This window comes from Rattus rattus, chromosome 3, assembly GCF_011064425.1.
Source record: "Rattus rattus isolate New Zealand chromosome 3, Rrattus_CSIRO_v1, whole genome shotgun sequence".
NCBI classification, from domain to species: Eukaryota; Metazoa; Chordata; class Mammalia; order Rodentia; family Muridae; genus Rattus; species Rattus rattus.
This window is the reverse complement of record NC_046156.1, coordinates 26,162,343-26,188,254: the sequence shown is the minus strand read 5'-3', so window position 1 is coordinate 26,188,254 and position 25,912 is coordinate 26,162,343. Positions and strand designations below refer to the sequence as shown.

General features: G+C 38.5%; 1 protein-coding gene across 1 annotated transcript in view; it reads left to right on the top strand.

The window, feature by feature from the left end:
- The window catches only part of Tbck (TBC1 domain containing kinase), a 153,316-nt gene that overhangs the window by 46,196 nt on the left and 81,208 nt on the right, over positions 1-25,912 (top strand). The window contains exons 11-21 of the mRNA XM_032897303.1: positions 662-800; positions 1,576-1,675; positions 2,551-2,600; positions 2,722-2,851; positions 6,003-6,101; positions 9,548-9,610; positions 9,910-10,036; positions 11,391-11,441; positions 12,694-12,777; positions 16,625-16,710; positions 25,034-25,070. Coding sequence (XP_032753194.1) covers positions 662-800; positions 1,576-1,675; positions 2,551-2,600; positions 2,722-2,851; positions 6,003-6,101; positions 9,548-9,610; positions 9,910-10,036; positions 11,391-11,441; positions 12,694-12,777; positions 16,625-16,710; positions 25,034-25,070 — 966 coding nt within the window. The remainder of the gene's footprint in view (positions 1-661; positions 801-1,575; positions 1,676-2,550; positions 2,601-2,721; positions 2,852-6,002; positions 6,102-9,547; positions 9,611-9,909; positions 10,037-11,390; positions 11,442-12,693; positions 12,778-16,624; positions 16,711-25,033; positions 25,071-25,912) is intronic.

The following is a 25,912-nucleotide window of genomic DNA, read 5'->3' as shown; positions in this document are numbered from 1 at the left end:
ACAGTCCAGGGACATAAGCTTACTAAACGGTGTGGCCTGCTTATAGGGCCACAGGATGCTGTCCTTCCTCCTTGCCACCAATATCATTCCCTCCTCCCAGGTCAGTTAGGTGCTGGCTACCTTCTGTAACAAGCCAAATAAGGAAGAAAGGAGTCCTCTGGGGGTATTCCAAACCCCAAATTGATTCTGTTTTCTCCTCCCATTGCCTGAAGCGCAGGCCAGTTTTCCCCAATATCTACTGTGAGGAACTGGCCAGGATCCTAGTGATGAAATTTACTGATGTACCAGAGTGTATAGAGTGTCCTCCTGTAACTGCACACCCTGGGACTTCAAACTCTCAGACTTGTCTGCACTGATTTTACAGCAATTCATCAATTACAGTTCTGCTTTTACTGTTACAGTTCTGGTTCCCGGGGTTTGTTTTTTTCTGCTCTTGGGACTCCTGGCACATCCTCCTGTCTGTTTCCCAGTCTGTGGGTAGTAGTTTGCCTCCATTCCATTACCTTTCTTCAGTTCTTACAGATTTTCAATCTCATCTGTTACAATGTTAGGTGGAGTAGCAAACTAAGCTACTTTTCTTAAAATGTCAGTTCTTATCACTATCAGCTATTTATACAGACAAAAATGGTAATAGTAATTTTGAAAATTTTACCATTCATAGATATAGATGATGATTACCTGGCGGAGAGATCTATTGAGGAAGTTTACTACCTTTGGTGTTTGGCTGGGGGAGACCTGGAGAAGGAGCTGATAAACAAGGAAATTATTCGATCCAAACCACCTATCTGCACACTTCCGAAGTAAGTAAAGAGAATCTTTGGTAATAACAGTTTACATTTTAATCTGTTGATTTTTTATTTCATTTCTTTTGGTAGATATTCTAATTATGTGAACATGGAAGCAGTTAGACCCACACCTGTTGGATGGCTTAGAATTTGTAATTGCAGATTTCTCTCTAAAGCAGTGGCCCTCAACCCTCCTAAAGCTGTGACCCTTTAATACAGTGCCTCACGCTGTGGTGAACACCAGCCATAAAATTGGTTTTTTGCTACTGTAATTTTCTACTGTTATGAATCATAATTTAAGTATTGGTGTTTTCAGATGGTCTTAGGAGACCCTTGTGAAGGGGTTGTTTTAGCCCTGAGGGGGTCACAACTCACAGGAGGAGAATCACTGCTTTAGTAGTGTCCTGACAATCTAACCAGGACAGCAAACACCAGAATTATAACTAATCGAGAGACATAAAAGTCAGCCCTGTTCTGAGAAACTTCAGCTAGCAGCTACAGTTGTGAAAACTTGTTTTTCAAGACAAGGTCTCTTGTGGCCCATGATGGACTTGAACTCACTGTGTAACAGACTTTTCTCAGTCTCCTCCTGATACTCCCACCTCCACCTTCAAGCACTGGGATGCAGGCGTACGCACCACGCTTGGTTTTCAGAATCAATTGTCTCGTCTGATTCTTATTTCTCCTTGATGATGACAGTGTGATAGGACTTTTTTTTAGAAGAAGTAAATATTTTATGATCATTGTAACAACTGTATTTTCTTTTTTTTTTTTTTTCTTTAAATCTTAGTTTTCTCTTTGAAGATGGAGAAAGTTTCGGACAAGGTCGAGATAGAAGCTCACTCTTAGATGACACCACTGTCACGTTGTCTTTGTGCCAGCTAAGAAACGTAAGGATGCAAGCTTACCAACAATGCCTCATTTACAGATAGCACACAACACTTTACCTTTGCGATATGTGAGAGATCATCTGTCCTGTGTTCCTGGAGTAGAACTGTGAGAAAATATCTATGTTAACTTAAGTTCAGCCTGTGCACACTGTAGGACTGCTCACAATGTTATCTTTGCATCTTCATTGACTAAGTCTTTTTATTTCTCCATTTGGTAAACATAGCAAATTTTAAGAATTTTAAACACTTTAAATTTAAATAAAAACATAATTAAAATTTAAATAGTTAATCAGATTGTGGTGTTTTAAAATGTATGTACTAATTAGAGGTGCCTGGTTACAGTATAGTAGTGAGTTTGTTTCAGCTATGTTTACCTGTTCTGAACAGGAAAGGATTATGTATTTCATCAGTACTTCTGAGTGAGTGGTCACCTAAAAACTTTAAAAAGTAAATTCCAGAAATTGTGACTTTAACAACTATATTTCATGCAAATATCTTTAAAGAATATATGGAAAAGCATATTTTTAGTAATCTTTAATAAATGAACATATTAAAATATCTCTTTCTAATCATCATTCTTTATATAATCTAAAATATTTTATACAGTAACTTTCGTATTAATGTAGTAATTTGGTGTTATGTGTGAGGAAACGTTAGGAACACTGTCTAGAGGGAAAGGGAATACCTTGCTCGTACATAACCCTTGTCAGAAGTACGGTGTGTGTGAATGTTCATGATACAAACTGGTCTTTAGATCCTATTTTTTACTCCTTTGTGCTGTTGTGAGTTTGTAAGTTTTACATTACTTTTTAAGTGGATAATACTCTTACTAGCCAACATAGTGATTTATAAGTACTTTGTTTGTAAATTTGCAGAGATTAAAAGATGTTGGCGGGGAAGCATTTTACCCATTGCTTGAAGACGAGTGAGTACACGCTCCTTCATTTGACACTTTGCCCGAGTCTGTTAGACTAGTAAGAAATGCGTAGATTTAAAGAGAGCATATAACGTCGTGCTGTAATTTTACATCGGTTGTTCCTTTACAGCCAGTCAAGTTTACCGCACTCGAACAGCAATAACGAGTTGTCTGCAGCTGCTTCCCTGCCTTTAATCATCAGAGAGAGGGACACAGAGTACCAACTAAACAGGATTATTCTCTTTGACAGGCTGTTGAAGGTAGGAACATATGAAGTGATATATCTAACATATCAGGTGTTATTCATGGTTCATTGAGCCTTCCTTTAATGCTCTTAATTCTTATAGCTTGAAATTAGGAGTAGAGTAATTCATATACTCTTTTCTGGTTGACTTCCCTAACTTTTAAAATTGATAGAAATCTCAAAACAACAATGTGTGAAAGATCACCTCAGGCAAAGAATTAACATAATTTTTAAAAAGGCATAAAAGTCAATAGGAAAAGGTACCAATGTTGATAGAAATAGGGTATAAGATATGAATATAACTAGTGAACAACTATATTAAACTCATCTTTGCTAGGAATTGTACTACCCGGTTTCAGTGGTTTATTCTTCCACCTCATTAGCAAGACCAGTGTGGGCTTGTGAAGACTGGGCTTCTGCTTTCGGATTGGAAACATTTTGCAAAGCATTTTTAAGGTGCATATCATGTACCTAAGACATAAATATCCTGTGTGCTAATAGTTGCCTTCTAGAAACCCCTTCAAATTACAGATTTATAGAAGGTCAAATGTGCTAGACATACAAGAAGTTACAGTAGCTTATGCTCAGCACATACCTTATATACTAGAATTTTACAAGGCTTTCGTCCTTTGATCATATAACACTAGAACCCTGGTTTCCAGTCACTTATAATCTGCCCTGATTAAGAATAGGTAGAACAAGTTCTTGTTTTTATTTCAGTGCCCAGAATATGACACCTAGCAATTTGAGACATTTTCCTTTTCTTGCCTTGATACTATCTTCCTTTTAATTATTATTTATCATGACTATTATGTTGATGATGTGTGTGTGTATATCTGTATCTCTGTGTGTGTGTGTGTGTGTGTGTGTGTGTGTGTGTGTGTGTGTGTGTGTGTGTGTGTGTGTGTGTGTGTGTGTGTGTGTGTGTGTGTAATGTGTGGGCACCTGTGCCAGAGTGTAAATGTGGAAACCAGTGGGTGACTTTGTAGACCCTGGAATCAAGCTCAAATCGATAATCAAGCTAGAGCAGTGAGTGCCTTTACCTGCTGAGCAGCTTCTCCAAGTCCCTTCAGTCATGTGCGTGTCAGTTATATTTATGAGGTATATGGGCTATGGGTCAGTACATATTCATGAGGTGCCAATGTACCATTTAATCCATGTTTGCAAAATACAATTTTCAAGTCAAAATAAGCTTATCTGCTTCTTCAAATATTTATCATTTATTTGTGACAAAATAGTTATCCATTTTTGTGACATCTCATAAGATACAATGTGCTGTTATTAATTTATAGATAGCCGCTTTTTGTGCACTAGGACACTAGTGTTTATTTCATTGACCTAACTGCACATATCAAGTAACTTTTTCCGCTCTTTTCTCACCACTGTGCTCTCCTGCTCCTGCTAACTACTTTGCACTTGTCCACTTGGAACTTGTAGGAGACCACTTTTCTTAATGTTTTTCTTCTTCTAATTCATGTTGAGTGAAACCATATGTATTTTCTGAACTTGATTTAGCATAGTATCTTCATGTTTTATTCATGTTCTCACAAATTACAGGATTTTGTGTTTGGGAGCTGAATGATATTCCACTTACAGTATACACTGTATCTCCTTTATGTACTCATCATTGATGGGCATATGTTAATTCTATTTGTTGCATATTATGAATAGTAGTAATTTAATAAAAATGTCGCTGCAGATGTCTGCTGTACATAGTAATTCCATTTCTTTGGCATTCATACTGAGAACTGGAATACAGGATCATAAGAAGTGTTACAGGTTGAATGTAAAATATCCCACACAGGCTTCTGTCTGTGAACACTTGGTCACTTTGTTTCAGGATGTTGTAGAACCCTAGGAGGTGCAGGGGAACAAGGGCACAGCAGTAGACTTTGATGTTTATAGCTCGTCTCTGATTCTGACTCAAATCTCTTTGCCTCCATATTGGTACCATATAACTGTGAGGGATGGTACTGCCCAGCCCATGAGTCAAACACCTCACTTACGTTGCTGCTATGAGGCATCCTGTCAGTGATGAGGAAAGTAACTTATAGAATCATACAGGTCTATCTGTAATTTTTTCAGGAAATTCCATGTTGTTTCCCATAATAGCTGTGTGAATTGATATTGCCATCTACAGTGTACCTCGGCACCTCCGTAGAGGTCAGAGTAGCTGGAAGGAGGTGCTTTCTGCTTTGCATTTCCCCAGGGGATGGGGATGCTGAGACTGGTTTCAGTGTCTGGTGCCCACTTGCAGATCTTCTTCTGAGAACTGTCTATTTAGATGTACTGACAGCTATTGAATTCTATTGCTTTTAGCTGTCAAGGCTTTGGTTTCCTTACTGCACTGTGAATACTGATTCTGGGTCAGTTGCAAAGCTTGCCAAAGTCTTCCATAATTCTGTAGGCCATTTCTTACTCCACTAACTGTTTAATTTGTCATACAGTAACTTACAAGTGTGTGGGGCGGGGGGCAGGAGAGAGGGAGGAAAGGAAGGGAGAGCAAGAGAAAGAGAGAGTGAGAGAGGAGAATGTACCTGAGTGTGTAGTGTGTACAGTGTTCACAGAGGCCCCCTGGAACTGGAGTTATAGGCAGTTATGAGTCAACATGTGAGTGCTAGGAATCAAACTTTGCTCCTTAGAAGAAGTAGAAAGAGGTCTTTTCCAGTGAGCCATCTCCAGACTCCTCTCTTCTCTCTCTTCTTTTAAAGTATACTAGGGCCTTATTAATTTTGCTTCTTTTTCCAGCCATTTTGTTTAACTCTTTACAGTTTGGTGGACTCTGTCTCGTTTATCCTCTCTCTAATGTGCATCACTGACTTTCCTCTGACTGAGTTTGCCAGGCTCTCCTTTTCTGCTCCTTTAGACTGTCAGTACAAAACGGTTTTGCTCGTTTGACGTGGCCACTGATTTGTGTGAATTGCCCTCATAGAGCTAATCTTACTGTATCCCATAGGTTTTTGGTATGTTGTTTCCATTATTACTTGTTTCAAAAATATTTTAATATACTTCATAATTGGATCCATTGGTAGTTTGGAAGTATACTGTTGACTTTCTATGTATCTGTTTCATTTTCAAACTTTTTCTGGTGATTTCTGTTTTATTGATTGTTATGATAAATATGCATGCTATGATTTTAATTTTTGACTATTTTTATCTTATCATAGGCTTACCCATACAAAAAAAATCAAATCTGGAAAGAAGCAAGAGTTGACATCCCTCCACTTATGCGGGGTTTAACCTGGGCTGCTCTTCTGGGAGTTGAGGTAGGAAAGCAAAAAGCCTGGAAATTGATAAGGAGTGTATAGAAAGAATATGAAATGTAAAGTTCCATGTATGTAGGGATTCATATTTATCCTCCAAATGCCTGGGAGGCTGTTGCAGTGGATTATGAGTTTAAGGGCAGCTTGGGATACATGGGTTGTAGGTTGACGTCTTTATGCAGGTGAAGGCAGGTACAGGATAGAATGAGGCCTGTCATTGGACGAGAAGGAAGGATGGGCAGGAGAAAAGTTTTAGAGAGGAGAGGAAATGAGAGAGAGCGAGAGAACATGGAGGCGGATGTTAAGATTTCTCTCTATACACCTATAGGTTGTTATAACTATTCTTAAGGGATAGATGTGTACAGGGCTTTGTATGTCTAGATGAGCAAACTGTATCTTATCTAGGTGGGCAGTTTATATCCTTATCAATTGGTTGTAAGTTAATCGTGTGGATGTGTTGTACATTGAGCATTTAATACAAATCTGGTTCCTGGGTTACAGTTTGTTGAGTCATGACTTCACTGGGTTGTTGGGAGTGTGAGCAGAGTCAGTGACAGGAAGCTGTGCTAAGCTATAGAATGCTTGGGGTGGTATAGAATGCTTAGCGTGGTGGGGCCACGCTAGCTCGGCCAGTGGAATGCTATGTGTGTCTCGGGTGTGATAACAAGGCTGAGGGGACAATGTGTGAAAGCGGCTGAGCAAAGCAGCAAGAGCACGTGGATCCGTGCAGAGTGGGACCTCGCAGGAACAAGGATGAGCACGCTGTTTTAATTTTATCACACAATGGGTAAATCCTATCTCAGAAAAACTCTAATGCTTTATATCTAATTTTACTTCTATTAATAGAAAATTATATATTAAAATATTTGACAATTTTAAGTAGAAAAATATTTGAAAAGAATAGAATAGAAAATATAATTATATTGATATGCTTTAATATTTTACTTATTAGTACCCATGGAAAATATCATTTTAAACTGGTTGTCTAGTGAACAGATATCAATTAAAAGTGCCATTCTGCTTATGAAGCATGCTCCTTTTTAAATATAACTTTAATTCATAAGTGGGTCCAAATTGATTAATATTTAGATCCAGTTGTGACATGTCAAAGTTATGAATGTAGTTTATTAGCTTTTATCCTAGCTGTTCCACTTTGGCCAACCCGCCAAGAGAAATAGCTGCTTTGTCTTCTATGCCTGATCTGCAGCAGGGTGGGAAAGCGCGCTGTCCCAGAGTTACTCACCAAGCTTGTGTTTGCAGAAGTCTGGTGACAAGTCATGAGGGTGACATGTCCTTTTCATATTGTTTCATTTCCTATCAATTTCCTTCTGTCTGCTTGTGTTCTCTCATAGATATATGCCACCTATGCCATTCTAGTTCCTTCAACCATTTTTAATCTTTTTAAAGTTTTTTATTCAGACTATTTTATGCAATGTATTTTTTCATATTGTTTCTCCTCCCAGATCCTCTCTACACCCTACCCACCCAACTTCCTGTGTTATTGAGAGTGTGTCCTTTGCCTGCCTGCCTGCACCCCTCTCTCAAATCAAAACAGACTAACAAAAAAGCCACGGAGTGCATTTGTGTCGGCCAATGCTGCTGACGGTTGGCCTGGCCTGCAGTGTGGCCTCAGCTATTTTTAATACTTATGGACCTCTGTTGGCACAATTTTTTTCTCTATTCCTGTTTCTATTGATGAGGTTCTACAAATTTCTTTGAATGTATTTGGTTACTTCACAAGCTTGCCAAATGCTCCTTACCATGTTAATAATTAGTTAATAACTAGTGCTGTAGGGCTGTACTGTACTCCAGTCCAGAAACACATTGTCAGGTTTTCCAAACCCATTATTAAAAGATATTCCAAAAAATGTATGCAGTAAATAATTTTACTAAATTCTTGGCTTTCTCTACCACTATAGTAAGTCATAAAATAAGAACTTTTTCATGAGTGACCCTATAGAACATGATCAAAATTTAAAGTTGTGTATTCAGATATTCTTTGTGTACTAAGGTAATATTCTCTGTAACTAAGAAATGTTAATGGGCCTCATGTTCTCCGATCACAGCGTATTTACCCGTGTTCCTGCTGCTGTCTTTCTCATGTTCTCCGATCACAGCGTATTTACCTGTGTTCCTGCTGCTGTCTTTCTCATGTTCTCCGATCACAGCGTATTTACCCGTGTTCCTGCTGCTGTCTTTCTCATGTTCTCCGATCACAGCGTATTTACCCGTGTTCCTGCTGCTGTCTTTCTCATGTTCTCCGATCACAGCGTATTTACCCGTGTTCCTGCTGCTGTCTTTCTCATGTTCTCCGATCACAGCGTATTTACCTGTGTTCCTGCTGCTGTCTTTCTCATGTTCTCCGATCACAGCGTATTTACCTGTGTTCCTGCTGCTGTCTTTCTCATGTTCTCCGATCACAGCGTATTTACCTGTGTTCCTGCTGCTGTCTTTCTCATGTTCTCCGATCACAGCGTATTTACCTGTGTTCCTGCTGCTGTCTTTCTCATGTTCTCCGATCACAGCGTATTTACCTGTGTTCCTGCTGCTGTCTTTCTCATGTTCTCCGATCACAGCGTATTTACCTGTGTTCCTGCTGCAGTCTTTCTCATGTTCTCCGATCACAGCGTATTTACCCGTGTTCCTGCTGCTGTCTTTCTCATGTTCTCCGATCACAGCGTATTTACCCGTGTTCCTGCTGCTGTCTTTCTTCTGAGCAAGTTTACTGTGTTTGCCTCACTTGCTTTAACAGAAAATTTTCTGATAAGATAAATCTCTTTCTAAAATAATATCTTCTTCATGAAAATGTTGATTTATGAGTTAGTAATGCATAGAAAATAACATTTTGGTATACTCTCTAGCTGCCTGATTCTTTGGTTGTCGGGTTTTTTGTTTCTTTCTTTCTGAGGTGAGGTCTCACTGTACTGTCACAGCGTACCTGCGTCTTTCTCTTGAGTGTTGGGATTACAGGTGTTTATCAACCACCAGAGTGGACCTTCCTCAGACACGATCAAAGACGTAGAGAATTTCTAAGCTGCAGACTAAGCTTTAGTTTATATGTAACTATCCATATTTAGGTTGACCTTTAAAATTAGGTTTTGGAAGAAACAGGCTTTTCCTTTAAAGCATCACTAATCCAAAATTTTCAAATCTAAAAGCTTTGAGTATTGACATATTGCTGAAAAAAGTGAGGTTTGCATTTTTATATTAGAGACACTATTGCAGTAAATTCTATATTAGAGATACTATGCCAGTAAATTTTATATTAGAGACACTATACCAGTAAATTTTATATTAGAGACACTATACCAGTAAATTTTATATTAGAGATACTATACTAGTAAATTCTATGCAAATATTCCAAATCTAGAAAAATTAAAATTAAAATACTTATGATCCCAATTTTATTAACAATATAAGGAATTTATGTGTTACATTATTTTTTGCAGGGAGCTATTCACGCCAAGTACGATGCCATTGATAAAGACACTCCGATTCCCACAGACAGACAAGTAAGGTGTTTAAGGCAACTCTCCCAGTTCCTTAACTGTTAGAAGGTATGAGAATACCTCTTCCTTCCATTATGAATGTTCTGCCACTGCCCAAAGTATGTGAAAAGAGTTTCTCTTATACTCAGAAACTAATGTGTGATGTTTCCAAAGATTAATTTAAAAACCCATACACTTTATCATCGGATTATAAAGGTAAAATATTCTGAAGCAGTCTCTTCTTAATATGTGTTGAAGAAGCAAGAGCTCAAAGTCTGTGGGATCCTCTGTCTCAGTGACACTTCCTGCTTTGCTGCTTACAGATTGAAGTGGATATCCCTCGCTGTCATCAGTATGACGAACTCTTGTCATCACCAGAAGGCCATGCAAAGTTCCGGCGTGTGCTGAAAGCTTGGGTGGTTTCTCATCCTGATCTTGTGTACTGGCAAGGTAACATTTCAGTTATTAGAATCTTTCTTCAAGTCTTTTCTCTTTCATTTTGAAGGGGTGAAAAAAACCTCTAAAATTCCAGTGCATTTTGAAGATGTTAACTTTTAATTATTAAACAGACTTGGTCTAAATGCATCGAAGATTCATCTTACATATTTAATAGTCAACAGCTTTCAGTAACATTGACAGGAAAACAGAGTTTGATCTGTAGAAATAGTTTTAATCTTATCAGAGTAGTGAAATAGCTCATGCCATGTAAGATGTTAGGGTATTTGAGAATGTTACTACTAAAGCTTTCCTAATAAAGAATTATCGCAGTTATTAGCATGGAATAGCACCTTAAATCGCTCATTTTTTATTCTGCTTTCTTTTATTTTATTTTCTTGGTTATTTTATTTCACATTTCAAATGTTATCCCCTTTCCCAGTTTAAACCCCCTGTCCCATTCTCCAACACCCTGCCTCCATGAGGGCCTCCCCTCCCACCGATGCCATCCTCTACTGCACATGCAGCTGGAGCCATGGGTCCCTCCACGTATACTCTTTGGATGGTGGTTTAGTCTGTTGGAGCTCTAGGGGGTTTGGTTGGTTGATATTGTTCTTCTTCCTGGGGGTGGTGCTGCAAACCCCTTCAGCTCCTCAGTCCTTCCCCTAACTCCTCCATTGAGGTCCTGGTGCTCTGTTTCCTTTTTCTCTCTGATATTGTTAATGTCTCTAAGACTAGATTTCTTCATTTGCCAATTTTATCTTTATGATCATTAATTCGTAAATAAGAAACCTATTCAACCCAACCCCATTTTTGGGTGTTTTGTTATGAGCAGTGGTTTTTGTTTTTGAGTTTTGTATTGCTTACTGACCACTCTTGGAGGTATGATCATTTTTGCCCAGTACACCTGAGAGTGCATTTTCTCCTAACCAATTATAGGGCCATTTTATGTGTTCTTTCAGCATGGTAACAGATTGAAAGACTATAATCAATAAAATAAGTGTGTTTGTGTACTTTATTTCATAATCCTGAAGAAAAAAGGTTTATATGACAAAGATCCATCTCCTACATGAGAAAACATACCTGAAGAGGCTAAATAATTACCAAATTCACACATGGTTTGGGTCACACTTGTGAGTGTATCTGAAGCTCCAACATATTTACGTCAGTACCGTTGTGCTGCCCTTTGCCTTGTTTTGGACACTGATGACCCTACTATTCTGCATCACAACTACTGACAGGATGCACATCTGTGTCGATGTGTGCACAGTGCTTGATCTGTTTGGAGGATGCAGGAATGGAGTGGGGGCTCTCCAGGTCTACTGGAGTGTACTCATTTTTCTCTTTGGTTCCAACTTCTCTCCATTAGGTCTTGACTCACTCTGTGCTCCATTCCTGTATCTAAATTTCAACAATGAAGGTAAGCTTTTCTACCACTGGGAAATCACTATGCATATTATTCTTAAATATCAGGCCCAAACCAGAAGTGTTGTCTTAAAGTTCTTGTATTTTACCTTGCACATATCATAAAATATTGTGAAACTTTGTTCATTTCTTTTAAAGGATGAAAATAATTAGTTGAGTATTAAAGGGTATTCCTTGTCAAAGGAAAAAAAAAGTCCCAGGTGGAAATTGTTCTAATTCTGCTGAATTCCTTTACCCAATTTGATGACTACTTTTATGATCTTTGGGAGAAGACTTTGACCTTTCTAGAAATTACTGTTAAATATATTTTCTAAATAATTTATAAACTAATAAATATTGGTTAGCTTTCTCTCTTATTATAAATCCTACACATATTATCCTAAACATACTTGTTTAATGGAGACTTCTTCGTGCCTCTTGTGGACCAGGAGGTTGATCCTGTATCTGTTTTCTTCTCATGAACTCATACCCATATGCCAGTGCTGCCAACCTTGTTTAGCAGGGTTTCTGGTTTCTATCACTCTGTTATAGGACCTTTTATAGAAGATTATTCAAGTACTGTGTTAGATTTGACACACTCAAATTTAGAACTCTGAATTATATCACTTGTGTAGTATGATATCCTATATTACCTTAATAAATAGACATCTTACCTCAAAATCTCCATTTTTCATATACTGTCTTATCATAGGCAATGAGAATTTTTGAAGTTGAGTAGAAATGCAATAATCTTGACATTTTAGATTTCTTTCCTTGAATGACTGTATAGTGCTCTCTTCTGATAAGTTCACTCACTAGTCTGATCTGGTTTTTGCTGGGATTACTCCAGTATATCCATTGATTAGTTATGGATCCAAGAGTAGTAAAAGATCTCATTTTAAAGTACAGGTCACCACTAGTACTCCTAAGGCCAGGAACTTTGCTTGTATCAGCAGTAATTAAGGATTATGAGATTCCTGCACCTTATTAGTAATGAGCTTAGAAGTTTAAAAAAATAAAGTCCAGGCAATTAAGATTTTATTATTGGGGGATAGTGATGGCCACAGAAATTTGAAATTGAAATTACTGGAATGTTTGTCTTTCAGTGTCTCCTTTAAATACCAGAAGCTTTTCTCCCTGTAAGTTTGCACTCCCAGCACTTACTGACATAATCGTTATTAGTAGTGGATGCACAGAGTGTGCGCTGAGTGAGTAAGAGCTGCTCACTACTCTTTAACTGACTGTGGGTTTGCTTTATTCTTTCTCAGCTTTGGCGTATGCATGCATGTCTGCTTTTATTCCCAAATATCTGTATAACTTCTTCTTGAAAGACAACTCACATGTAATACAAGGTAAGCAAATGCCTTTTTCTGTCTTCATATAGGAACACATTTCTACCAAGACACCAATCTTCAGGATAATAGTTTTGACCCAGTAGCATATGTTGATGGTTCATCACAAAACCCAGAAAGAATATCAGGATTTTTTTCCTTATAATTATTAAAGGAATTATGGTCCTTTTCTGATGACTATTTAATATCTGCTCTCAATTCAGGTGCAGACTTGTTACTTTGAGAATTGGAGATTGTCTCTACCAGTTAAAATGAAAACAGGATATTTTGGAGGAGTCTATTCATTAGAGTTTAGTGATACTGAAAATAGATTTTATAGCTCACAGTATATGCATATGCTAGCCAATGAAATTGGGCAACAACATAATTGTTTTATAGGATCAAGGTATATTCACATGGAAAGATAAGGCTAAATGGAAAGAATACAGTACTAAGATTTTTTTCCAGTATAGAAAATTTTATCTGAACTAGAAAGACTACCAGATGAGCTTGCTTGCTTACTTAGAAAGAATGGCCCACACGCATAGCCCTCAATCCAGGCTAACTGAGTGGTAGAGTGCTTGCCTAGCATGTGTGAGGTGCGGCTTCAAGCTCTAGTTCCACCTCATGTTTGAGAAATCATTTTTCTCTTCTCTTGAACCCCTCTTCCCATTCAGTTAGAAATATTTGTAGTTGTTCTTTGGCTTTTAGTAGGGAGGTTAGGCCTTTATTGCTCTCTTAGTGGGAAATAACTTCATCTGTTGGCTTCTTTGGAGTGCCCAGAGTCAGCATATCTTGTATCAGTTTTGTTTGACTGGCTTGGGCTCTGACTATGGCTGACATGAAACTCAGGTGTGTAGCTCAAGCTGGCTCTGCTCCTCCTGCTCTACCTGCTGGAGCTGGAAGCCCAAGACCCCGCAGCATCGCTCTGATGTTGATGCGACCTCAGCTTCAGGATAAACTAGAAACCTTGGGAGATAATAGTTAGCAAAGGAAGTCGGTCATTTCTGAGCAGTAAGCAGGCACAGTCATTTGCTTAGAATCTGTCATCTGCATCCTTCACCTCTGCTTTTTCCTGCTAAGGGCATCAGTGCTGAAATGCTGATTAGAGAGGAGACCAGCACAGTTACTTGCATGGAATTGAAAGTTCATCTCTCAGTGTATTTCATGCATGTTTTACAAAAAAATAGAGCTTATTTATAAAGAGCCATTAAAATTATATCAGGTGAAATCTTACATCAGTTTCTTTGGGATTATAATTGTGTGAATGTAAGAGGACAATAAAATTAGGAAGCACAGTTCATCATCACTATAGACCTCATTTCAAGAAATAAAAATACAAATTTTCTTATTAAAATATGGGAAGTTTTATTTGGTTTTGTGGAATTATATTGAAACTACTCTTGACATTTTAGGGTGGTTTTATAAAAGCAGTTAAAGAAAAGATAAATGTTAAAGTTAACTGGGGATTTCAACTTGGTTTGTAACTCTTGAACTCATTGAAATTATACCATTTTGTTCTAAACTGGGGGAGTGGGCAAATTGAATGAAGAGTAAATCAAGAAATGTGATAGTTGAACATCCATTCTTTATCTAGAATGAGTAAACAAGGCCCATGTTAGGTCATGGCTGGGACTTGTTGATGTCATTAAACTGAGTAGAGCGCTGACATTTCCTTTGCTTGACTTGATGCTGCTTATTAAACGTACACCCAGCATTTATTAGCAAGTAACTATAAAATACAAGGAGTAATTAGGAATAGCATTAGTGAAAACAGTAATAGGTTACTTTTACTTATTACTGTTTCTCAAAATAACATAGATCCTTACATAAACTTATAAAGCAAGGAAACCTTATTTTTAGAGATATTTCACCAAATAATTCATTTAAAAATTAGTTATTTTGTCAGAGAAAATTTAGATTATCAAAGGAAAGTTTTTAATTTTTATTGTTATTATGATTTCAATTTCAAAAAAGAAACTGAGGGCATTTGTGGAGCTGTGCTTTGTTTAGTTTTACCTTGTAGCCCAGGCTGTGGTAGATATCACAGTCTTCTTCCCACTCCTCACAAAGGGCTGAGGTCACGCCTTTAATGTTGGTTTTGGGTTCTGTTTTGGTTTGGTTTTGTTTTTAACAAACAAAGTTATTGTTTAGAACACATGCTACCACACAATCTTATTTAGGTCCATTAGTAGGTAATCAATAAATGGGTACAAATAGTAACCTGTTGAAACAATGGGGAAAGTGAGGTATATTCTTCATATTTAACCCTACAACTTGTAATAGAATTAGAATAAACAAAAGGCGTGTGAGTGTGTATGTGTGCTCGTATGTGTGTGTGTGTATGTGTAATGTACATGCACATGCGTGTGTGTGTGTGTGTGTGTGTGTGTGTGTGTGTGTGTGTGTGTGTGTGTGTGTGTGTGGGGAGGGTTCATACAAACTCTACAGCCAACAGTGAAACAATCCACAGACTAGAGTGAAATTCAGTTCAGCTCAATTTATAAAGCCATCACTAGGGCTTAAACAAGCAGTCTGATAGTACAATTTTGAAAAAAAACTTTTCTGGTGACAATTAACTCTGTCACATGTGTTCAACAAAGCTCAAGACATGTTTACATTGAAATTCCTTTACAAAGTACATATGTGCTCCTTCATAAAAATGGTTTCTGCTCTCAAACAGTGTTGATGTTAAGGTCTAGGGAGATTGACTGAGGTAAACACGGTACCGATGGGAGTCAGGATTGGCTGGGCCTAAGATAACAGAAGTTACTGATTCTGTTGTAAAGTACAGGTGACACCTCTCACAAGGACAGTTTTGTGGACCCAGGAGCAATTCTCAAGATTTAGGACAAAAGTCTTGGATAAACAAACGCAATATTCTGGGGGATTCAGGTGAAGCCTGGCCCTACAGACAGCAAAGGGTCACCAGGCTGTAAAGTACCTCCCAGTGTTCAGGAAAGGAGACAGGTGAACATGGCTTCCTTTGAAGAGATAAGCCTGAGTGTATACCCTCTACTCTGTGTGTGTGTGTGTGTGTGTGTGTGTGTGTGTGTGTGTGTGTGTGTGTGTGTCGTGCAGGTACTCAATGTACATTCATGTGGGTACTGGATGGAAAGTTAACTGTCTTCTAAATCACTCTCCACTTTGTCTTTCATGACAGGGTCTCTCACTGAACCAGCTCCTAGCAATCCCTGGAGTCTGCCTTCCCCTTATCTCAGTGTGGGGTTATAGACACCCAGCTTTTGTGTGGGCGCTGGCTCTGAACTCAGCTCCTCATGCTTGCAACAACAGGCTTTTACACACCTAGCTATCTGTCCCAACAAAGATATTTTCAATTGCCTACCATTTACTTACTTTCTATTAATTTTTGTTAACCAATTAAGTTCATATTTCTACATATGCCAAACAGAATTATATGTAGGAAAAATTTGCAGCTATAAAAGATGCTGAAATTTGTATATAGAAAGCAGTTTGAGGCAGTTACTCTCCTGTGCGACTTGTCTTTACTGTTCCTTACATACATGTCTGTTCCACCTTCTCAACATATCACTGAGAAACATATTCACTGTTACTGGAGCAAATGTATTCGTACACTTTGGTTGGAAAATATCAGTTATCCTGTGTTTAATTTATGACTCAAGAAATAACAGATAGCTCTGAAAGTAAACTGTGGGATTGTTTTTTGGTGCATCAGTTTACTACTTAGCACTGTGACTCAGGTAGTAACGGAATGGAAAATTACATCTTAAAGGACACTGCTCTGTGGAGCAGTTTGATTCTCACCCAGTGTAAGCTGTGGCTCACTTACTTAAGGCTTGGAGTCTGTTGAAGACAGTGGTTGTCTCCAGCACTGTTGTCCTTTCAGAGTACCTGACTGTGTTCTCCCAGATGATCGCCTTCCATGATCCAGAGCTGAGTAATCACCTCAACGAGATTGGCTTCATCCCTGATGTGAGTAAACCTGGGCATTGGCTTCATCCCTGATGTGAGTGTGCCTGGAGCATTGGCTTCATCCCTGATGTGAGTGTGCCTGGGCATTGGCTTCATCCCTGATGTGAGTGTGCCTGGGCATTGGCTTCATCCCTGATGTGAGTGTGCCTGGGCATTGGCTTCATCCCTGATGTGAGTGTGCCTGGAGCATTGGCTTCATCCCTGATGTGAGTGTGCCTGGAGCATTGGCTTCATCCCTGATGTGAGTGTGCCTGGGCATTGGCTTCATCCCTGATGTGAGTGTGCCTGGAGCATTGGCTTCATCCCTGATGTGAGTGTGCCTGGAGCATTGGCTTCATCCCTGATGTGAGTAAACCTGGAGCATTGGCTTCATCCCTGATGTGAGTAAACCTGGGCATTGGCTTCATCCCTGATGTGAGTGTGCCTGGGCATTGGCTTCATCCCTGATGTGAGTGTGCCTGGGCATTGGCTTCATCCCTGATGTGAGTGTGCCTGGAGCATTGGCTTCATCCCTGATGTGAGTGTGCCTGGAGCATTGGCTTCATCCCTGACTTGGGTGTGTCTGGTGCACTGCAGAGAGTGGGATGGAAGTGGTAAGGTCGAGCAGAAATGACAGAATAATAGATGGATTTTAAATTGGTGGTCATAGAAGTCTGCACAAGTTGCTAAAGGTAATTACAGCTTTGTGTTTGTGTGGTTACTTCCCATGTCCTCACATGAAAGAACATTTCATATTCCTTCCATGTTTACTATTAACTATTTGTTGTTTAAAACCCATTGAACAGTGGGTTTAGAAATAGTATCTTTATTAGTTCTTCAGTGTTTTTTAAAATTATCTCTGAGAAGATTGTAACTGTGCATCTAATAATACTGTGAGCTGGGATTCATTCAGACGAAGAGTGGGTTCAGTAGTAATCAGTTCCCAAACTGAGCTCCCACTCAAGAACTAATCCTATCAAAGCCTTCATTAATCCCCCATCCCCGAGGTGCAGGCTCCTGTTGCAGGGGGATTGTGAGTTGTGGCTCCTTCCATTGGCTGTGGGTCACAGGACTCCGAGCACCAAGCAGTGCAGAAGCTTGAGTAGCTCCGGGTGTTGTGCACTGATGTGACGCCTAGATTCTCTAAGTCATGGCAGCTATGTGATTTACATAGATATAAAGTAAGTAATGCTTATCTGGAGAGGTTGGGGCAAGGATGATTTTTATCATCCTTTCTTTATGCATTTCTGCTTCTGGAAATACACTAGGACCTTAAAAAGGAGACCAGTAAAGTGTGCTTCCTCATTCTTAAAGAGAACTGGTTTTTTCCAAAATGTTCAGGATAACATCAGCTTGCCTCCTATGAACAGTTGTCAGGTGGCCATTAAAGAGAAATGACACTGGCGCTCGCACTCTCGTGTTCTCTCTCTCTCTCTCTCTCTCTCTCTCTCTCTCTCTCTCCTCTCTCTCTCCTTCCTTCTCCTCCCTCCTTCCTCTATAGTAACTGGTATCCTTTGACCCTACTGTCCGAGCTGAAGATAACACTAACAGATGCAGGGGTACAGTGGCTAGCCGTCATCACTAACTGCAGGTGATAAAGGTGCTTACACTACCTAATTCTCTTCCTCTTAAAAGCTTTTGCTGCCATCTTTGTCTGAGTTTGTATATGTAAACAGAAAATACAGAGGGACCTCTTAGACATACTTGTGTTTTAGTTTCTTCTTTGTTCTTTTTGTTTTGTTTTGTTTTGTTTTTTGTTTTTTGTTTTTTGTTTTTTTTGTTTGTTTGTTTGTTTCTGGCCTTTGAGAAGTTTTAGATTTTATTCCAAAGAGATTATTGACAATGGACTTTTGATTTTATATCAAAATATGTTGCAGGAAAAACACTATATTTACATTGTCACAAGGTAAGATCCTGATTGTGGAGTATCTGCAGGGTGTGTGTTCGTCTAACTTTATCATGAGCCTGACCTTAACTCTAATGCCTTTGAATACAATGAACTTCTTAGCGCTATTTCATAGTGAAGCCTGGTTACTCTTGTAGAAAGTGCCCAGACCTTATAAACCAAAGGTTTATTATTTGAGCCAGGAAGGACAAAATAAATAGTTTAATAACTTTTTGTTTAAAAGAATCATTTGTAATTTGAATATTTAACAATGGCTATTCAGCAAATCCTCAGTTGAATCCTCAGATCTGTAATGTTTCTAATATATTGCATCCTCATACTGCTAGTGGGCAGATATACAAGAGCATACAGGTTTTCCCCGCTATCCACAGCGTAAGGTCACTGTGTGTTCTTACAGTTAATGAGGACCCCCAGGAGTTTCGTGTCTGTGTGTCACTGACCAGTAGCTTTTACAGCATGTATAGAGTGATAGCAACTGACTCTATATACATGGTGGCCAAGAAAGATGGTCAAGGCCAGCCCGTGCTCTATAGCAAGACAGTGTCACACATGCACATGCACGCATGCACAGAAACAAACAGTAAAACTTTAATAATAATAATATGTTAGCTAAAATCTTATTTTTTGAGAAAAACTGTTTCTCTCAAAACAGAAGAGTGCTATTATATACTTTTTGTCTCTAAATTAAAATGGCAGGATTCTCATATCTGCTTCTGTGTTCAGTTTGTTGCCACTCATTGTTTTGATTACCAGTGTTTTAAGCTTACTTGGAATGTACAATCTGAAACTTAGTCAGTGATTTTGTTCCTGTGTGCCATTGCAGTCCATTAGTCTGCCTTGCATTTTTAATGTCTTTTTCACCCATGCATGATGTTTTAATGTCATTAATTTGCAGAATATAGATTGACTGAGTTTTCATATTTATCAAGTATGAAACATTTTATTTTACAAACTTCAAAAAAAAACCACATTTGTTAATGTCATCACTGTTCATGTAACAAGTCATTAGTTAGGGAGGTAACTCATGAGTACAGTTTTTAATGGGCAACCAAGACCTGAGTTTAGATGTCAGACACTCACGCAGCTGCCAGCTGGCCTGGCGCCCCTCCTCCACACTGAAATCACAGATGGGCATCCCACAGCAGTCTAACCAGCAAGCTCTGGCTTCAGGTGGGAAAGCCTTCCTCAGTATATAGGGTGGAGATCAGATGAGGAAAAGGCCAGTGTCAGCCGGTAGCCTTCGCATGCCTACTCATCACAGACTTGTCCCTGTTACATAGTCGTGTGCGCCATGAAAAATTATCTTGTAATGCTCTTTAAATTTATTTTATTTTTAATTATGCTCTTCTGTGGAAAGGTGCGTGTGTGTGTACGTGTGTGTGCAGGTTCTTATGGAGGCCAGAGTTGGATCCCCTGGCACTGGAGTTACAGGTGGTGCGAGCTGCTGAGTGGTGCTGGAAATCAAATCCAGCCCCCCTGGAGAGGCAGCAGCTCTTAGTTGATGCTCTTAGTTGTTTACCTATCTTCCCAGCCCCTTTTGCATTATTACAATTTTCATCTCAGCTCAAGATGGTTCTTAAAGTAACAGGCTTAGTTTACTCACTGAAGAAATATTGATCAAATGTCCAAGCTTTAAAGTTTTATTTTCTTTCAAGTAAAAACAGTATCTCTTGAAGAAAGCTCCTGCGGTCCCATAGCTCAGGTGAGTGTCCAGCTCCCCCACAGTTTAGTTCAGAGCACAGTTTCCTGCCTCCTAAGTCATCTCACAAAGTACTAGGGAAGAATTGTAAAGGGCTCACAGTTTTACCCTCACAAACATAACTGTTATACGTTGGGGTCACTGTCGTGATTTCTGCAGTTTTATCTACTCAAGCCTTTGCACTATTAACTTAAATAAATATCACTCCAGTGAAAACAGTGGCGAGAACACAAGGATGCTACGCTCACTCTTTTGAGCATTTATAGATCATACACACGTGACAGACCTTACAGACTGGAGTACTCATTATAAGTTACCCTGGCGTCCTCTTTCCTGTCTCCTCCACACTTACTGCTCCCACCATGCGTCAGGGCACAGGAAAGTTCCTACCCAGGTGCTTCTGATTCTCAGCTTTGCTGCTCCCAAGACAATTTTAGAATAACAAGGAAATCCCATTGTTGCTTTGTTATCTTGTTACTCGCGTGTATAAGTCCTATGTGGCTAAAATAAACACAACATAGTTCTAATGAGATCATTAATATTTTAAGAAAATACAGACTTATAAAATGTACCATATCTGTGATTTCAAAGAAGAAAAAACTATGTTTTTCAGATGAATGCTAATGTAGGAAAATCGTTAGGAGCTAAGCTGCTGCTGTTTTCCAGTGCTCTCCAGTGCAGACAGTGCTGGACGAGCCATTGCCGGTCTTGCCTGCTGCGGGTAGGGGGCAGCATTGACTAAGCTGACAGCTACAGACAAGTGCACTGTCCAGTCAGGCAGACATTTGCGATTGGGAGAATACTCAGATAATGTAGAATTCTTTATTGGTTTCAGCATCTAACTTGGAACTGGAAAGTAACAGAGGCTATATGTATTTTTATATTTATAGTCAAATATTTAAACACTTAGAACCATTAAAAATAAAATCTTTATGTTGTTCAAAATTTTCTTATTCCAATATCCTTATGCATATCAGGTCATACTTTTGAAACTGTACTAATAGCTTAAGAAATTATATACGTAATCCGTGCCACATAGAGCAAGTCTTATCGTACCAGCTACTTGGGGGGTTGAGTTGCATTTTTCTTTGATGCAGGGGGCTTTGGGCTTAGACAAGTTAGTAAGATTCTGTCTAAAACTGAAAGGTTATAAGAAGGCTGAGGATATACTTGAATGGCACAGCGCTTTCTTGGCCTTGGATTCAATCCCTAAATCCAAGCTTCCTTCCCCTTCCCCTAAAAAAAAAAATTAAAATGGAAAAGTGATGTAGAAAGAATAGAGAAATTATGTCTCATATACTATTGTACTGCTCTGGTCTCAACTTTATTGGTAGGAAGTATCTAGTGCTAGTTATGGTTCCTCCAAGTCTCCTAGCTATTGTGTGCGATCCCCTCTAATTTAAAATCCTTTAGAAGGAGCTCTCATCAAAGCATGCATCTGTAGAGCTAGAGCTGGCGATGTTTCCAGTACTCCTGCTGTCTAATATGAAGATGCTCTTCCAGACAGAGCTGTTGGGATGAAGTCCTTTCTTCTTCCTTCATGCTTCTTTGTAGGCATCTCAGGAGGGCATAATCTCAGGAGCATTTGATTCTACAATCTGATATCTCCATCGTGTGTTTCCTTCATTGTTTAAACAGATATCTGGGTGCTTATGATATGTTGTATATTACTGTCCCCTGGCTACATTAAAGTAAGGGGGGTAAAGACAAAAACATTTTCCCTCATATTTTTGTGGAAATATATGATAAAAGTGATGGGGCTGGAGAGGAGGCTTGGCAGTTAACTCCTGCAGAGGACCCAAGTTCTCATCCCAGCACCCACATCCTAGGTAACTCTAGTTCCAGGGGTTCTGACTTCCTCTGGCCTCAATGGTGTACATCATCCTAACAAAATTCTCATACATAAAATTTGTAATAAAATATATAAAATTAAAAGGCAAGTAAAGATCTTTTACAGTGCACATTTGCTAATAAAAGTCATAATAAATAAATAATTAAGCAGATGTCATGAAAAAAGTCTATGAAAATAGACAATGTGATATATTCGGTATATATTGTATATATTCAGTAAATATTGGTAAATTCTAAGGAAATAAAAACAAGCTGAATCTGGACATATGTGTTAAGTGTTTAAATGAAGGAAGAGTTGAATTTTTAGATGAGGTTGCCAGGAAAAGCTCTCAGAAAGATGATTCTGAATCAATTCCTTACAAAAATGAAATAGCAGCCAAGCAACAGCAAGTTCCAGCCTGGGCGGGAAGCACTTACCAGAGATGTTGAAGGAATTGAGCACGGTGAGGCCATGCGCGTACCGGGAACTGGAGGGGAGAATATTTTGGGTGTTACACATATATTGTCACCACTGGCTTTATTTCAGCACCACAAAGAAACGCGATGCTTTTGAAGAGGATAGTGACCCCTGATGTAACATAACGGGATCATTCTGACACCTTGTTGGATGAAATGCAAGGACAGACAAGGATAGTGTGTAGTAGATTAGTCATTGCTATGGGGAAAGTAGACATGAGATGGAGTGGCTTCAATCTGGATTTAGCAAGAAAGCCAGGAGAAGCTTTCACTGTTCACTTATTAGTATTATACATGGCGTTTAAGAAGAGGCATCAGGAACAGCTGTAATGAGTTTCAGCAAGTGGAAGGAGAAGGTGCTCGTCACTGGATGGAGACATTTATGTTAGGAGGTTCAGAGTCTGGAGGAAGTCTCAAGAGGTCAATTAAAGGTAAAGATTGATAAAGAGAGTGTAGGCAGACAGACAGACAGACAGAAATGTTTGACATATGCACTGAAATATAAATAGGCATTTTTAAATGTAAATTTGGAATTTATGAGAGAGGCTTGGAGTGGAACTGAAATATGCCAGTCTTCATACTGTAATTAGTATTTTAAGAAAAATAGAAAACAAAGTTTCTGGGAACTGAATTGTAGCAGTCATGTATTTAAATGTCAAAAGGGTGAAAAAAAACAAAAACAGGAAAAAAATCAAACAAACAACAAACATGGATAAGCAGCAGTAAGAAAAGTTAGAAGAAAACTTGATGAGTATGTTGTCAAGAGCCAAGTAAGAAAAAAGCGTGTTCCCATAAAGTGGGAGTGGTCAACAATGTCTAACTTTACTGAGTGTACAAAAGATTAGCAGAGGGAATTGGTAACATGGAAGCCGTCAATGGACATTGGAACTATGACTTGCCTGGTCACTGCCTGTCGTGTGTGCCTGCTAACAGTCTCGGCATGTATTAAGTATTCCGTGTTTATTGAATGAATGAGTGTGAGTGAGTGAGTGAGTGAGTGAGTGAGTGAGTGAGTGAATGGAAGGGAGGGAGGGAGGGAGGGAGGGAGGGAGGGAAGGGAGGAAAGAAGGAAGAACCTTTACCCACAAGAATGTTACCACCATGGTACAAAGGGCTGTAAGTTACCGCATCTTTGCCATTGATGCCCTAGCCAGTACTTCTGAGGTTTTAGGGATAGCTAGGAAGCATGTAAGTCTCTTGTAACACATCTGGTTCATCTGCATTCAGTACAAAACATTTGATGTTGAATGAATGAAGGAAATTGTTCAGAATCAATTATACAAAACATAGTAGCTTTAATAAAACTTGATAAAAGATTCTTAATGACAATCAATTGGCCCACACCAAAATGGTCACAGGTAATGTAATTGATGTTATAATTTTAAAATAAAGGTCAAATAATGTGATAAAATTGGCCTCGTATTTTTTATTTAAATTAATGTATAGAACTTATACTTCATTAGATTTTATTATTTTGTATAATGCATGCTCGTTACTTTGAAGCTAAATATCCCAAGCTTCCTTTTTTTGCATCTGCAACATCTTTAAAAAGAATTATCTGCTTGTCCACTTAAGTGATGTGGAAATCAATCTTCACTGTTTTACTATAGTATGTATATTTTAATAAACTATATATTTTTACTTTTAGTTCTTGACTAGCCTTTGTATAGAATCCATACGTCCTTATGTATAATACCAATACAGTATGCTACTCACCCCATAAATTTATAATTGATAGTTGCCGAAAAGATGTTTATCTAAGTTGGTAGTATAGCTCTTTGTTTAACTGTAGCCTGTATTCACTCACAAGTTATTTTTAATTTTACTGCTTTTTATTAACAGTCCTAGTCCAAGAACAGGGGTGAATATTGAAACTCAAGCAAATAGGGAGAAAACAAGGGGGGCATTCCTACTGCTTCCCCTTCTACTCTGCAGATCCTCAGTAGGCTGGATGGTGCCTTCTACAACGTAGGACAGTCCACTTTACTTAACACTTTTTAAAAAGTTAGTTCTACCTGCAAACATGCATCTTAAAATCATATGTATTCACTTATCTGAGCATCCTAATACTCTTGTCAATTTAACACAAAAGATTAACTGTCCTAAGGACCTTTGAAATCTATAAACTATGCACTTAAAATTTATATGCTAGTATTGCATTTGATTTGGCCACGGTCTTGTGAATACTCATTGGTAAAGTGAGGACACACTGTGAGTAACTCCTGGCAAAAGGATCACACACATTTGTAAGATAGATACCCCTAAATAAAACATATTGTGATAATAACTAGTCAGCTGCATTCTCTCATAGCTCGTCACTGGAGTAGAACAAAACAGTGAACTTTTAAACCATAAGTTGGTCATGAGCACCTAATCATGCCTTTTACTTTCTCCACATCCATGTCCTGGGCTCCTTCCCGTTCTACTGACAGCTCTACGCCATCCCGTGGTTTCTCACCATGTTCACTCGTAAGTACCACCCGTCCCCCTTGGTGGTAGCAAATGCACAGACTCATTCTACCTCAGAAATTTAAATTTACAAGAATATTAAGTAAATGTAATATGAATCTCTATAAAATTTTAACATGATGTAGTTTATAAACAAAAAATTTCAAGTGTTCTGACCTTAAATATTAAGAATATGTTGTAGAAAACTAAAATCTATTTTGCACGCGGCATACAATGTCTTTTTAAGAAGAGAATTTAACATCAACTCTTTGAGGACAGTTTTCAACTAAATTGGTTTGCTTTCTAGATGTTCTTTATTAACTCCTATTTTATTTCCTAAACTTGCAATCCTCTAGGAATGCATCACATGAATCTGTAATGATTTAGTCAGGTGTGGATATATAAACGAAGAGCCATGCTTAAATTCAGTACACATAGGTAGAATGACAGTTGGGATGCTCTACATGCTCTCACATACTTTATTACTGTGAGAATATCAGGATATTTTTTAATTAATAGATTTTTGGTAGAAATTAGATAGAGCAATTGTGTATGATACACAATGGAAATGTTACAGTACATAAAGCAGTTTTAAAGTTCATTTTCAGATATAAACGTGTAAGTAGCATTGCTAAAAATTCTGGGGAAAATTCTGAGTGAAATATACTAATTATAAATGTATAATTATACATTTTAATCACAAAATGTAATCTTTGACCAATCTGATATCAATTTAAAGCACTTTGGGAAGCTGTATGTTAATGAAGTCAGGGTTAGAGAGTTGGCTGAGCAGTTGAGAACGTAACTTACTGTTTTTGCAGAGAACCAGAATTTGGCTCCTGTCATTGATATTGGATAGCTCT